This window comes from Ovis canadensis, chromosome X (genome assembly GCF_042477335.2).
Source record: "Ovis canadensis isolate MfBH-ARS-UI-01 breed Bighorn chromosome X, ARS-UI_OviCan_v2, whole genome shotgun sequence".
In the NCBI taxonomy this organism is placed as follows: Eukaryota; Metazoa; Chordata; class Mammalia; order Artiodactyla; family Bovidae; genus Ovis; species Ovis canadensis.
Window position 1 is genome coordinate 16,367,968 of NC_091727.1, and position 16,925 is coordinate 16,384,892.

Here is a 16,925-nt window from a genome sequence, read left to right on the forward strand (position 1 = left end):
ACTGTGCAGGGCCCAGGCTAAACCAAACTCTTAACTGGAACCCACATCCCTGGGAGAGAGATTCTGGTAAGCTTAGCACAGGCTAGCATCTGTTCAAGTGTGAAAACAGAGCTGAGTGTTTCATAGAACAAATAGGACTGTCTGCCTAGGGCCTATCCCTACAGAGGAGGGGAAGGGGATGGAGACAATTCCCAGGGAAGGGCAAAGTGTTATAAACTAGCACACTTAACGTGGTAGTTGTTTAAGTAGAGGCATCCAGCTCTGATCAAGATGTATTTTCATAAAACTTTTTATTTTATAGTAATTATGGATTCATAGAAGATTAAAAAATAGTACAAAGAAGTCTTATGTATCTTTCATGTAGCTTCTCTAAATGGTTGCATTTTATCTAGCATAGTAAAATATAAAAAAACAGGAAATTGATGTTGGGACAGTATATATGTATAGTTCTGTGCAATTTTATCACATTTGTATGTCTTGTAACTACCACTGTAATCAAGATACAGGAGTCACCCCACCTCATCCTCTTTTCTACTCTTTACCTGTGGTAACCACTGATCAGTTTCCTGTCTGTATAATTTTGTCATTTTCAGAATGTTATACACATAGAATCACACAGCATGTGACCTTTTGAGCTTTGCTTGTTTTCACTCAGCATAATGCCCTTGACATCTGTCTAAGTTGTATAAATCAATACTGCTAAGAAATATTCTACACTATGTATGTATCACAGTCTGTTTAGCCATTCACCTATTCAGAAACCTTTTGTTTGTGTCTAGTTATCGAGTATTACAAACAAAGCTGTTGTGAGCATCTGTGTACAGGTTCTTGTGTATACATATGTTTTCATTTCTCTGTGATAAATGTCTAGGAGTGTGATTGTTGGGTTGTGTGCTAAATGTATATTTAGTTTTTAAAGAAACTGCCAAGTTGTTTCCCAAAATGACTGTACCATTTTATCTTCCCACCACCAGTGTATGTGGTTCAGTGTCTCCACATCCTCACTAGCATTTGATACTGTCACTAGTTTTTAAATTTAGCTGTTCTAATAGGTGTGTAGCGCTATCCACGGTGGTGTTAATTTGCATTTCCCTAATAGCTAGAGCATCTTTTCATGTATTTGCCATCACGTGTCCTCGTTGGTTCCATGTCTCTTCATCACGTTTGCCCATTTTCTAATTGAATTGTTTTTTAACATTGAGTTTTGAGAGTTCTTCGTATATTCTAAATACAGATCAGTTGTTACATCTGTGGTTTGCAAATGTTTTCTCTCAGTCTGTGGGTTATCTTTTCATTCTCTTAAAAGAGTCTTTTGTAGAGCAAAAGTTTAAAATTTTTGATGAAGTCTCAGCTTACTGATTTTTTTTCCTTTTATGGATTGTGCTTTTCTTTTCACCTCTAAAATCTGTTCACCAAGCTCTAGGTCCTGATGATTTTCTCTTACATTTTCTTCTAAAAATTTTATAATATTACACTTTACATTTAGGTTGGTGATCCATTTGGTGTTAATTTTTATATGAAGTTTGAGATTTGGGTCCAGATTCATTTTTTGACTATGGATATTGAATTGCTTCAGCACTTTCATTGAAAAGGCTGTTCTTTTTCCATTGACTTGCTTTTCCTCGTCTGTCAAAAATAAATAATCTGTACTAGTGTGAATCTCTTTCTGGGTTCTTTATTCTGTTCTAATGATCTATGTGTCTTTCACTCTGCCAATACCACACAGTCTTGATTGCTATCTTTATTACTTTACCACTTGATACTATAACTATATAATAAGTCTTCTGTTTTTCCCACTTTGTATTTTTCAAAATTGTTTAGCTATTCCAATTCCTTTGACTTTCCATTTAATTTTAGAATACTTTTGTCTTGAGCTGCAAAGATCTTGCTGGGATTTCCATGGGAATTATGTTAAACCTTTATGTCAATCTGGGAAGAACTGACATCTTTACTGTATTGAGTTTTTCAATCAATGATCATATATTTCTCCATTTACTTAGATCCAATTTATTTCTTTTATTTGTGTTGTATATTTTCAGCATGTAAGTTCTATATATGTTGTGGTATATCTAAGAATTTCAATGAGTCTTTATAAATAAAATTATAAAAATCTATATTAGTTTATCTGATCATGTGATTCTCTTTTTCACCTGTTAAAGTAATGAATTATATTGATTGTTTTTGAGTATTGAATCAGTCTTGCTTCCCTGGAATAAACTTCTCTTGGTCATGATTTATAATTCTTTTTTATATTGCTGAATTCTGTTTGATAATATTTTATTAAAGATTTTACATCTGTATTCAGGAGGAATATTATATCTAATTTCTGTCTTGCTGGGCTGCTCCTTTCCCAGTCCTTTGGCTAGAGAGAGCAGAAATTTGGGGAGGCTTTTTATTGTCTGCTCTCATTGGCATTTATGAGATACATATGAAGTGAAAAAGAAAACCCAGGTAGTTCATGGCTATTCTTTCCTTGGGTACCAAGTTCCCTAGCTGGTTTGCCTTCTTCACTCTACTTTGCAGAGTCATCTTATATTATTCTGTATATTATGTCCAGTGTTTTACTGTATTTAGTGGGAGGAATAGAGAGAAATGCATCTTCTCTGTCTTGTCCTGAAACCAGAATCCAGTCTGTATATTTTGGAGCTTCTTCCTTGCCTATTTATGGGTAAAAAACTAACGTTTAAACTTGTTGGATAGGGAGTATGCCTTATACAAGTGAATAGAGCAGCTAGTATAGTATACATTCTCAGTGTACCGCCACCAGCTCTCTCCAGGGGCCACAATGCTTTCTAGTTTAGTTGCTCTGGCTCCCAGGGATCACAAACATGTTTGTTTCTCTGGGGGAACTTAGGTGGTCCTTTTGCTCTGAGGATTCAGTATTTCTTGCTGTGGGATATAAGGCTGTAGGTTCTACAACCACGTTGACGGTTTTGAGGGGGAAAGTAGTTGCTAAGAAAAATTAGGGCCAGTCAGGCAGTGTAAGCAAAGACTGTAATGGGCCAGGTGGGGCTTGTGTGGTCACCTTAGTTAAACCTGTTCTGTGAATTTACTGTTGACTTACTTTGGAAAGACTGGTATTAAAACAATTTTGTGTTTTTCTCAAGTGCCACAGATGTATGTTGGTGTATGCACTTGCACACACACACTCACACACAAACATACTTAGGCATTCATGCCTAATAATAAAGAAATAAAAGAGAGTTGACTAAGTTAATGTAGGATTTTTACTGAAGAGAATGTTTTTCTATTCTTTGCCTTCAGACTTGCCCACAGGGCCACCTGCAGGTCTTTGAAATGCCATTAATGATTGCACAAAAAGGGTATTCCACTTAATGTCGTTTGTCAGGAAGAAATGCTTATTAAATGCCTTTGGATAAATGGAACAAAACATGTTTGAAAAGGCCTAATTCACAGCTTTTCTTCAAGTTGTAAAATGGAAACTGCTTCATGTTTAAATAATTCATCCCAAGAAACTTATTTCCTTTAGTATGTGCCTGCCTGCCTATGAATATATGATTTTATTTTTGGAGCTCTGTGATGTTAGCCCCTTGTTAGTTTAGCACTTCTTGTGAATCAGAGAGTTCTGACCCACAGGGATCTGGACCTCTACGTTCTGTGTCACTGAACTGTCTGTACTTTTTTGTAGGCAGTCTTCCAAACAGAAGAAGGCTATTCAAACTGCTATCCGCAAAAATAAAGAGGCAAATGCCGTGCTGGCCCGTCTGAACAGTGAGCTCCAGCAGCAGCTCAAGGTAAAGAGCTTCCTGAATTTGGATAACCAGGCCTTGTGTCTGGTTGTTGTGTTTTGTTTTGACAAACATTGGCTGAGCATCTGGTTCTATTCGTGTTGGTAAGACTTGCTCTTTGTTCTCAGACTCCTTTTGGAAGGCAGAGAGTTGCTGTATTTGTTTCATGGGTTGGTTCTTGTTAGAGGAAGACTTGAAGCTTTAATATGCAAGCTACATATTGTGTGCTAGTTAAAGAGACAGAGAAGCTATTACAAAGCTCTTTGAAGCATTCTTTATTGTCCAAAGCTTCTGGGTAAACCCCTAATTTGTCGAGGTCCTCTATGAATGATGCTATACTCATTTCAATGGAAGAGAGTGGCCCTGATCCTCACAAAGGCTATCCCCTCCTTTGGTATCTTGAAAATGGTTCCGCATCACCTCAAGGACATCTCTTCTGTTCTTATCGCCTGCTTCTATTCACCATTATTCTCCCCTGTATTATTAGTTTCCCAGGGCTGCCCTAACAAAGTGCTACAAACTTAGTGGCCTAAAAGAACAACAACTTACTCTCTGCCAGCTATGGCAGCTTCTGAATCACAGTGTGTGCAGAGCTATGCTCTCTCTGAGGCTCTAGGGGAGAATTCTTCCTGTCTTCTTCCCAGTTTCTGCTGGTGGCTGGCAGTCCTTGGCAGTCCTTGGCTGGTAGATGCATCACTTCAGTTTCTGCCTCCACTGTCTGTCATAAAGATTTTTCTGGTCTCTGTGTATCTGTGTCTAATTCCTCTTTTTATCCTTCCCTTTTCTTATAGGGATAGACTGGTCATTGGGCTGGGGCCCACCCTAATCTAGCACAGTCTCATGTTTTAACTAGATTATATCTGCAAAGACCTTATTCTATATGAGTTCACATTTACAGGTACTGGGAGTTGAGTTAAGCACACGTTTTCAGGGCAGCCCTGACATCCCTTGATTTTCTGCTGGGTCATTGCCGCCCACAGAGACACGTGCTCTAGTGTTGTCCAGCGCATCAGCGCCCACATCCTCTCCAGCTGCTGCCCGGCCTCTAGTCTCCTTCAGCCAAGCTTCCTAAGAGTTGTTATTTACTGTCTCTGTTTCCTCACCAATAGTGTTCTCTCCCTTGACTTTGCTGTGGCTTTTACTCTCCTTTACTCACACCCCTCTTATAGCCACATTCAGTGGGCCTGTTTAAATACTCTTTGGATTTTCAGAACCTGTGCCATAGACCATTGGCAATTCCTTCCTCTGAAATGTCATTTCTAACTGGATTTCAGGATGTCATACTTTCCGTGTCTGTCTCCTTCATTGATGATTCTTTTTTATGAGTCTGTACTGTCTCTTCATTTTTTATTTTCTCTTTCATTACTCCCTGCCTTCACCCCCCCCCCCTTTTTTTTTTTTGGCTGTACCACACAGCTTGTGGGATCTCAGTTCTACAACCAGGGATTGAACCCAGGTCATGGCAATGAAAAGCTGGAATCCTAACTGTAGGCCACCAAGGAACTCCCCTAATATTTTATTATGAACATTTTCAAGCATGCAAGAAAGTTACACAATGTTGGTTTTCCCATTCACATCTCGCTAACACTTGTTTTATCACATATCTGTCCTTTTTTATCCCTCTTATCTATCCTTCAGTCTGTCTTATTTTTAACATGTTTTCAAGACATCTGTGTGTGTCCCCTGAATATTTTAACATGCGTATCATTAACTAGAGTTAAATATTTTTACAAACTTTCCTTATGTTGTACATTTTATATACAATGAGTGCACACATCTTAGGTGTACACTTGCTGACCCTTTGTAAGTATGTATACTAATATATCAAGATAGAGGACATTACCATCTCCCTGGAAAGCTCCCTCATACTCCTTCCCAGTTAATTTCTGCCACACTTAACCCCTCTTCTAAACTTCTTATGCCATATTGTTGCCTCTTCTATGACTTTATGTAAACAGTGTCCTCTGACATGTACTTTTGTGGAAAGCTTCTTTCACGTAGCATTGTTTTTGAGATTCATTTTCATCATTGTATGTCTCAGTAATCTGTTCTGTTTTATTGCTGAGTGGTATTCTACTGAGTGAATATGCTGCTGCTGCTGCTAAGTTGCTTCAGTTGTGTCTGACTCTGTGTGACCCCATAAACAGCACCCCACCAGGCTCCGCCATCCCTGGGATTCTCCAGGCAAGAACACTGGAGTGGGTTGCCATTTCCTTCTCTAATGCATGAAAGTGAAAAGTGAAAGTGAAGTCACTGAGTCGTGTCCAACTCTCAGCGACCCCATGGACTGTAGCCTACCAAGCTCCTCTGTCCGTGGGATTTTCCAGGCAAGAGTACTGGAGTGGGGTGCCATTGCCTTCTCCAGAGTGAATATGCTATAGTTTGGTTATTAATTCTATTAATGGACACCTGGAAATTCTAATTTTTGCTATTTTGAATAAAACTGCATTTTTAAATAACTCTTTATATGGGAATATTTTCTCATTTCTCTTGGATAAATTTTTAGGATTTAGGATTAGTAGATAATATGGTGATTGTGTGTGATTAGTTTGAATAGAAACGACTAGAGCTTTTCCCAAAGTGGTTGTAGCATTTAGCATTCCCACCACTACTATGTGAAAGTCCTGGTTGTTCCTCATCTTCACCAACACTTGGTATTATTGTTTTAATTTTTATCTAGTCTTGTGATGTAGTTTTTATTTTACATCTCCTTAGCACTTTTCTATGTGATTATTTATTTTTCATATATTTTATTTTGTGAAGTGTTTTTTTCCAAATGTTTGGCCATTTAAAAATCATTTTCAGTCTTTTTTGTAGAGTTGTAGGTAGATGCTTTTTATATTTTCTATTGCCAGTCCTTTGTTGAGATATATATTTTATGAATGTTTTCTTCCAGTCTTTATTTTGCCTATTAATTTTCTTAACTATCTTTTTGTGAATAGAAGTTTTTAATTTTGATAAAGTCTGATTTATCATTTTTTCACTTATGGTTATTAACTTTCTTCCTATTATATAAGGAAACTTTGCCTACATCTAAATTATGAACATATTCTCCTATGTGTTCTTCTAAATGGTTTATTGTTATAACTTTTACATTTAGATCTGTGATACATTTGTGTTTTTAAACTACTTTATTATTTATTATATACTAAACACTTATTATAAAGCTGTATGTATTTAATGTATGTGATGTGATGAGTTTGGAAGTAATTATACATCCATGAATCTGTCACAATTTATGCCATAAATTGCCCATCCCCTGTAAAAATTTCCTCTTGCCCTCATTATTATTGAAGTATAGTTGCTATACAATATTATATGTTATAGGTGTACAATATAGGGACTTACACAATTTTTAATGGTTATGCTTCATTTATAGTCATTATAAAATATTAGCTATGACTTTCTGTGTTGCATAATATATACTTGTAGCCCTTTACCTTTTCCTCTTCCCACTGGTAACCATTAGTTTATTCTTTATTTATTTGGCTTCACTCGTTCTTCGTTGTGGCATGTGGGATCTTTACTTGCAGCATGTGAACTCTTTTTCAGCATGCAAACTCTTGGTTGTGGCATGCGGGCTCTTAATTGTAGCATGTGGGATCTTTAGTTGTGGCATATGAATTCTTAGTTTTGGCATGGAAACTCTTAGTTGTGGCATGCAGGATCTTTAGTTGCAGCATGGGAGATCTAGTTCCCTGATCAGGGTTTAAACCCAGGCCCCCTGCATTGGCATCATGGACTCTTAGCCACTGGACTACCAGGAAAATCCCTCCTTTTTATTATATTCACTAGTTTGTTGAATTTTTTAAAATTCCATATATAACTGATCTCATGGGCTTCCCAGGTGGTGCTAGTGGTAAAGAACCTGTCGGCCAATGCAGGAGATATAAGAGACATGGGTTTGATCCCTGAGTTGGGAAGAGCCCCTGGAGGAGGGCATGGCAACCCACTCCAGTATTCATGCCTAGAGAATCCCGTGGACAGAGGAGCCTGGTGGGCTACAGTCCATGGGGTTGCAAAGAGTCAGACACAACTGAAGCAACTTTAGCATGCACACATATACAGTATTTATCTTTCTCTGTCTGACTTATTTCACTTAGCATAATGTCCCAAAATCCATGTTGTTGCAGATGGCAGAATTTCATTCTTTTTTATCACTCATGTAATTATAATTTCTTTTACGTGGTGAGAACGTTTAAGATTTACTTCTTAGTGATTTTTAAGTATTGTTAGCTATAGTCACCATGCTATACATTACATCCACAGAACTTATATATCTTATGACTGCAAGTTTGTACCCTTGCTCAACATCTCCCCATTTCCTGCACCCGCCTCCCAGCCCATGGCAACCACCATTCTACTCTGTCTCTATGAAGTTGGCCTTTTTAGATTATACATAAAAGTGATATCATATGGTATTTGCCTTTCTCTGTCTGACTTATTTCACTTAGCATAGGGCCCACAAGGTCCATCAGTGTCACAAATGGCAGCATTTCCTTCTTTCTTTTGGCTGAATAATATTCAATTGCATGTATGTACCACATCTTTATCCATTTGTCTGTAGAGCGAAACTTGTTTTCGTATCTCAGCTATTGTACATAATACAGTGAACATGGGAATACACATATTCCTTTGAGATCCTGATTTCTTTTCCTTTGGATATACCCAAAAGTGGGATTACTAGATCTTTTTTTTTTTATTTTATTTTATTTTTTTTAATTTTTAGTTTTTTATTTTTTAAATTTTAAAATCTTTAATTCTTACATGCATTCCCAAACATGAACCCCCCTCCCACCTCCCTCCCCATAACATCTCTCTGGGTCATCCCCATGCACCAGCCCCAAGCATGCTGCACCCTGCGTCAGACATAGACTGGCGATTCAATTCACATGATAGTATACATGTTAGAATGTCATTCTCCCAAATCATCCCACCCTCTCCCTCTCCCTCTGAGTCCAAAAGTCCGTTATACACATCTGTGTCTCTTTCCCTGTCTTGCATACAGGGTCGTCATTGCCATCTTCCTAAATTCCATATATATGTGTTAGTATACTGTATTGGTGTTTTTCTTTCTGGCTTACTTCACTCTGTATAATCGGCTCCAGTTTCATCCATCTCATCAGAACTGATTCAAATGAATTCTTTTTAACGGCTGAGTAATACTCCATTGTGTATATGTACCACAGCTTTCTTATCCATTCATCTGCTGATGGACATCTAGGTTGTTTCCATGTCCTGGCTATTATAAACAGTGCTGCGATGAACATTGGGGTACATGTGTCTCTTTCAATTCTGGTTTCCTCGGTGTGTATGCCCAGAAGTGGGATTGCTGGGTCATAAGGTAGTTCTATTTGCAATTTTTTAAGGAATCTCCACACTGTTCTCCATAGTGGCTGTACTAGTTTGCATTCCCACCAACAGTGTAGGAGGGTTCCCTTTTCTCCACACCCTCTCCAGCATTTATTGCTTGCAGATTTTTGGATCGCAGCCATTCTGACTGGTGTGAAGTGGTACCTCATTGTGGTTTTGATTTGCATTTCTCTAATGGCTAACAAACACATGAAAAGATGCTCAACATCACTCATTATTAGGGATTACTAGATCTTACGATGGTTCTTTTTTTAATTTTAAGAAACCTCCATACCATTTTGTGTAGTTGCTGGATCAGTCTGCCTTCTGACCAACACTGCACAAGCGTTCCCTGTTCTCCACATCCTTGCCAACACTTATCCCTTATCTTTTTGATAATAGCCATTTTAACAGGTGTGAGGTGATATCTCATTTTGGTATTGATTTGCATTTCCCTGATGATTAGTGATGCTGAACATGTTTTGTGTACCTGTTGGCCATTTGTTTTAGAATGCTGTGTTTCCATTTTTATTTGTTTCAGGATAGTTTTTTGATTTCCCTTTTGATGTCTTCTTTGACTCATCAGTTGTTTAGAAGTGCTTTGTTTAATCTCTATGTATTTCTGAATTTTCTAGTTTTCCTCTTGTTACTGATTCCTAGTTTAATAACCTTGTAGTTGGAAAATGTACTTGGTATGACTTTGATGTTCTTAAATCTGCTAAGACTTATCTTGTAACCTATCATATGATATATCCTCAAGAGTATTTCATGTGTGCTTGAGAATATGTATTCTGATTCTAGTGGATCAAATGTTCTGTATGTCTGTTAGGTTCATTTGGTATAGTTCAAGACCAACATTTCCTTGTTACATTTTTGTCTGGATGATATACCCACTGTTGTAAGTGAGCTATTGATGTCCCTCATTATTACTATGCTGTTGTCTATTTCATCTTTCGAATTTTTTATTAAATTTTTATTTTTACTTTATTTTACTTTACAATACTGTGTTGGTTTTGCCATACATTGACATGAATCCACCACGGGTGTACATGCATTCCCAAACATGAACCCCCCTCCCACCTCCCTCCCCATAACATCTCTCTGGGTCATCCCCGTGCACCAGCCCCAAGCATGCTGTATCCTGCATCGGACATAGACTGGCGATTCGATTCTAATATTTACTTGATATATTTAGGTGCTCTGATGTTGCCTGCATATATATTTATGACATATTTTCTTTATGAGTTAATCCCTTTAACATTATATAATGACATGCCTTGTCTCTTGATATGGTTTTTGAACTATAGCCTGTTTTATCTGGTAAAAGAATAACTACTCCTCTTGTCTTTTGATATCTACTTGCATGGAATATCTTTTTCATCCCTTCATTTTTTCCTATGTGTGACCATAAACTAAAGTGAGTCTCTTATAGGCAGCATGTAGTTTGGTCCCTTCTTTTTTTTAATCCATTGATCTGCTCTATGTCTTTGGATTGGAGAACTTAATTCATTTACATTTGAAGTAAATATTAATAGGTAAGGATTTACTAATACCCTGTTAACTGTTTTCTGACTGTTTCATAGTTTTCTTGTTCATTTCTCCCTCTCCTACTGCCTGCCTTTGTGAATTGATGATTTTCTGCAATAGTATGCTTTGATTGTCTTCTCTTTAACTTTTGTGAATCTATTGTAGGTTTTTGTGTTTGCTTTGTTGTTATCATGAAGCTTACATAAAACATCTTGTAGGTATAACAGTCTATTATATGCTGATAACTTTGATTGCATATAACAACTCTCAGAGAAGGCAATGGGAACCCACTCCAGTACTCTTGCCTGGAAAATCCCATGGACGGGGGAGCCTGGTGGGCTACAGTCCATGGGGTCGCTAAGAGTCGGACATGACTGAGCGACTTCACTTTTACTTTTCACTTTCATGCACTGGAGAAGGAAATGGCAACCCATTCCAGTGTTCTTGACTAGAGAATCCCGGGGACGGGCGAGCCTAGTGGGCTGCTGTCTATGGCGTTGCACAGACACGACTGAAGTGACTTAGCAGCAGCAGCAGCAGCAACAACTCTACCCTTTTACTCCCCCTTTTGTTTTTGAACAAAAGCAAAAAAAAAACAAAAACAAAAAAAGAGCTTCCCTCGTGGCTCAGCTGTAAAGAATCCGAGAGACCTGGGTTCGGTCCCTGGGTTGGGAAGATCCCCTGGAGAAGGGAAAGGCTACCCACTCCAGTATGCTGGCCTGGAAGATTCCATGGACTATACAGTCCACAAAGAGTCAGACACGACTGAATGACTTTCACTTTGTTTTTTAATTCATAATTTACTTTTCATATTTTATATTCATTAACAAGTTATTTTAGCTATGGTTATTTTTAATACTCTTTTCCTTTAGCATTTATACTAAATTTAAGTGGTTAACACACTGCCATATTACACTATTAGAGTATTCTGAATTTGACTATATACTTACGTTTACCCCAGTATATTGTATGTTTTCATATTACCAATTAGAATCCTTTCATTTCAGCTTGAAGAACTTCTTTCTACATTTCTTGTGAGGCAGATCTGGTGGTGATCAACTCCCTTGGCTTTGTTTGTGTGGGGAAATCTTTTATCCCTCCTTCATTTCTGAAGGATAACTTTGTTGAATAGAGTATTCTTGTTTGGGAATTTTTTTTTTTCTACGAGCACTTTGTATTATCATCTCACTCTCTCAAAGGGTGCTAAGAAATCCACTGATAGCCTTTTAAGAAGTCCCTTTTAAGTTATAAGCTTCTTTTCTCTTGCTTCTTTTAAGATTTTTCTCTTTGAGTTTTGACAAGTTTATTATAATAAATCTTAAAGAGGAAATCTTCAGTGGAGTTTGTTTGATGACCTTTGAGCTTCATGAACTTGGATATCCATATCTCTCTCCATATTCAGAAAGTTCTCAGCCATTATTTCTTCAAATAAGCTCTCTGTCTCATAACTTCAGGAACTCTAATAATTCACAAATTATTTCCTTTGATGACATCACATAGATCATGTACCTTTCTTCATTCTTTTAAATTTGTTTTCTTTGTTCTCCTCTGGCTGGATAGTTTCAAAACCCTTGAAACTGTCTATCTTAGATTCTTTATTCTGCTTGATCCATTCTGATGTTGATGTTCTCTATTATATTTTTAATTCATTCATTTTATTATTCAGCTCCAGAATTTCTTGTGGCCCTATTTTATGATTTCTATCATTTTGTTAAACTTCTTGTTTTATTCATGTAGTATAGTTTTCCTGATTTAATTGACTTGTCTTTCTGTGTTTTCTTGCAGCACATTGAGTTTCCTTAAAATAGCCGTTTAAATTCTTTATTGAGTAAGTCCTATATCTCCATATCTTTGGGATGGGTTACTGGAAGATTATTGTAATTCTTTGGTGGCGACATGTTTCCTTGAAGTTTTGTGTTGTTATCTTCACATTTGAAGTAGCAGTTACTTCTTCCCAAACTACTTTCAATCAGCCGTGTTAGAGATTCTGACAGTTTCTCAGATCTTCTGTGGATGCACAGCTCAGAACTTATTGTTCCTTCTTATGACACAGTTCTTAATCTTGTATGCCTTGTTCTCATCCTGCAAAACACAAGGCCAAGTACTGACAGCCTCCCTTTTATTTTCCTGAAGATGGCACTGCAGCTCAAATTTGTGGTCTCTCATGGCCTACAAATTTGGGCCAGCAAGTCTTTCTGCATGTGTTCACTCACCATCAGGAATGTGACCAAGGAACTGGCCACAGGTTGATGGTGTGTGTAAGGCCCATGGAGTGCTGAAATGCCTCATGGGTAGTTGGAGGATGCCCAACTTATAGTCAGGCTTATGGGTGGGCTTCTTGATGGTGCCCCATGAGACATTTAGTAGGATCCATGTTCCTTTAATCCCTTTTGAGAGTCCTATCTGCCATTCTCCCAGCCTCTTCCCCCTCCCCACCTCCAGTCATGCAGTTCACAATTTAGTACTGGGGAACCTGGTTGCTCAGGTATGCACTTTCCTGGGAGAAATCATGGGCCAGGATCTTTTCTAGGCATAAACTGTGCTGCCTTGGGGTAAGGTGATGTGAGTAGTCAAACAGTTCTTACCCTCCCAGTGCATCCAGACTTGTGTTATTTTTCTATACCATTCTGCTTGAAACTTGGACTTCCACAAAAGTTCTTTCACCTCTGGTGATTGTCTAAAACAGTGTTTCCCAGAGTTTCCTGGACTGTGGCTGAGAGGGCCTAGAGCTGTTTCTTGGACCCTACTGGGTCCAGAGCCAGAACTGAGATCTGTGTGCCTGTTACCAGATGCATGGCTAGATGAGACACCTCCTGGGTCCTTTCATATATGGTGCTGGATCCCATAACTCCCACAAAGGCACTTTGGGAATGGATGCCAAATTGTCATTGACAGGGGGACATGGACAAGGAATGTCTTATTCAGCCATCCTACTGACATCACTCCTGGTAGTTTTAAGTTTTTAAATGAACTTCCATAGTGTTTTCCATAGTGACTGCACCAGTATCTATGATCCATTTTGAATTAAGTTTTATGTATGCTATAAGATTAGGGTCAAGGTTCATTTTTTCCCATATCAGTATTTCATTAATCTAGTATCATTTGTAGAAAAGTTTCTTTTCCTTCTTGGATTACTCTGATGCTGTTCTCAAAAATCTAATAACCGTGTAAGTGTGATTTATTTATGAATTCTTACTCCATTATGTTAACCTGTTTGTTGATCTTTATACTGGTACTACGTGGTCTTGATTTCTGTAACTCTTGAAATCAAGTAGTATAAATTTTTCACTATTCTCTAATTGTTGAGATTTTAGAAAACCTCTTAGTGGTTCTGAGTGTGTAAGTATTTGCAAATTGTTTCTTAAAATTTCATTTCCTAACTGAGTTTATGAAGGTCACAGAATATAAAGTCACACAGAAAGCAATCATATTTCTATATACAAGTAATAAACAACTTGTCACAGAGATTTGAAAAACCATAGTATCCACAATAGCTATCATTTAGAAGAGTATTCCTCTCCTAAATGAACTACTTAAGTATAAATTCATCTGTATATTGAAATGTGAAAAATGCTGCTAAAAGAAATCTAAGAAGACCTAAATAAAGGGAAAGACATACGTAGCTTGTGGATTGGAAGACTCAGCATAGTAGTAATACTATTTTCCTCTAGGGTGATCTATAGAATCCTTGCAGCCAATCAAAACCCCAGTAGGATGTTTTGTAGACATAGACCAGCAAATCCTATAATTTATATGTAAAGGCCAAGGAACTAGAATAGCTAAAACAAATTTGAAAAAGAACAAAGATGGAGGAATCACTTTCAGTATCAAGCTTCCGTAATCAAGACAGTATGGGATTAATGATGAATCAGTGGAGCAGAATCAGAAGTCCTGAAGTAGACCATGTGAATAGAATAAGCATTTGATCTTTGACAAATATACAAAATCAGTTTATTGAGGAAAGGATAGTCTTTTCAACAAATTGTTTTGTAACAATTGGTCATCCATCTGTAAAAACATGAGCTTTGACCAAAAATCTCACTTCTGATACAAAGATTAACTTGAAATGGGTCATAGAAACAAATGTAAAACATAAAGGTATAAAACCTGTAGAAAAAAAACAGGAAAAATTTTTGTGACCCAAGGTTAGAAACGATGCCAGAAGCACAAACACAGAAAAAGTCAATAAATTGGACTTTATCAAGATTTAAAACTTTTACTCTGTCAAAAATACTGTCAAGAGAATTAAGAGACAAGCTATAGACTGGAAGAAAATATTTGCAACCCATGTATTTTGACAAAGGACTTCTGTCCAAATTATATAAAGAACTCTCAAAACTCAGTAATAAGAATTCTCAAAGCTCAACCAACCCAATTTAAAAATGGGCAAAGGATTTGAACAGATACTTCACCAAAGAGGATATAAAGATGGCAAATAAACATGTGCAAAGATATTCAGCATTGTTAGCCATTCAGTTCAGTTCAGTCGCTCAGTCGTGTCCGACTCTTTGCGACCCCATGAATCGCAGCATGCCAGGCCTCCCTGTCCATCACCAACTCCTGGAGTTCACTCAGACCCATGTCCATCGAGTCAGTGATGCCATCCAGCCATCTCATCCTCTGTCATCCCCTTCTCCTCCTGCCTCCAATCCCTCCCAGCACCAGAGTCTTTTCCGATGAGTCAACTCTTCACATGAGGTGGCCAAAGTACTGGAGTTTCAGCTTTAGCATCATTCCTTCCAAAGATTCAGTTCAGTTCATTCGCTCAATCGTGTCCGACTCTTTGTGACCCCATGACTCCCAGCACGCCAGGCCTCCCTGTCCATCACCATCTCCTGGAGTTCACTCAGACTCACGTCCATCGAGTCCGTGATGCCATCCAGCCATCTCATCCTTGGTCATCCCCTTCTCCTCCTGCCCCCAATCCCTCCCAGCGTCGGAGTCTTTTCCAGTGAGTCAACTCTTCGCGTGAGGTGGCCAAAGTACTGGAGCTTCAGCTTTAGCATCATTCCTTCCAAAGAAATCCCAGGGCTCATCTCCTTCAGAATGGACTGGTTGGATCTCCTTGCAGTCCAAGGGACTCTCAAGAGTCTTCTCCAACACCACAGTTCAAAAGCATCAATTCTTTGGCACTCAGCCTTCTTCACAGTCCAACTCTCACATCCACACATGACTACAGGAAAAACCATAGCCTTGACTAGATGGACCTTAGTCAGCAAAGTAATGTCTGTGCTCTTGAATATACTATCTAGGTTGGCTATAACTTTTCTTCCAAGGAGTAAGCATCTTTTAATTTCATGGCTGCAATCACCATCTGCAGTGATTTTGGAGCCCCCCAAAAATAAAGTCTGACAGTTTCTACTGTTTCCCCATCTATTTCCCATGAAGTGATGGGACCGGATGCCATGATCTTCGTTTTCTGAATGTTGAGCTTTAAGCCAACTTTTTCACTCTCCTCTTTCACTTTCATCAAGAGGCTTTTTAGCTCCTCTTCACTTTCTGCCATAAGGGTGGTGTCATCTGCATATCTGAGGTTATTGATATTTCTCCCGGCAATCTTGATTCCCAAGATTAGGCAAATCTTGATTCCAGAGATTCCAAAGACTAGGCAAATGCAGATTGAAACCATGATCACAGACCACCACACACAGTGATAGAATTGCTAAAACAGAAAGTCATGACAGCATCAAGTGCTGTCACCTGGAACCCTCATGAATTGATGGTGAGAATACCAAATGGTACCCCACTATGAAAAATCATTTGTCAGTTTCTTATGAAGTTATATATACACTTAACCCTGTGACCCAGCAGTACATAAACGTTAATAGCAATTTTACATGATAGCTGAAACTTGGAAACAACACCAATATCCTTCAAAAGATGAATGGATAAACTGAGTACAATGAAAGAGTATTCAGTGAGCAGAAGGAGTGATAGACACAGTAATTTGAATGAAACTCAATTATGTTGAATGAGACAAGCCAGTGTCAAAAGGTTAGGTACTACATGATTCCTTTTATTTTGCATTCTTGAAAAGGCAAAAGTATAGTGCTGGAAAGCAGACCACTGGTTGTCAAGGGTTATTATGCATGTGGTAAAGGTTTATATGTCAGTGAGTAGTACCAGGGAGCTTTTTGGTTACTGAAACTGTAATATACCCTCTTTGTGGTGGCAGTTACACAAATCTATATGTGTTGACATTTGTAGAACTACACACTGAAAGGGAAAAAGTCAATTTTACCATATGATAAATAAAATTTTGAAAAATGTCAAACGTCATTCTGTTTTATGAATCTT

The 16,925-nt window shown here is 38.0% G+C and overlaps 1 protein-coding gene across 2 annotated transcripts in view; it reads left to right on the forward strand.

Annotated features, from left to right (window-relative positions):
- REPS2 (RALBP1 associated Eps domain containing 2) overlaps positions 1-16,925 on the forward strand; it is a 251,389-nt gene that overhangs the window by 223,059 nt on the left and 11,405 nt on the right. For both annotated transcript variants that reach the window (XM_070291379.1, XM_070291380.1), the window contains exon 17: positions 3,650-3,755. In XM_070291379.1, the coding sequence (XP_070147480.1) occupies positions 3,650-3,755 (106 nt within the window). The remainder of the gene's footprint in view (positions 1-3,649; positions 3,756-16,925) is intronic.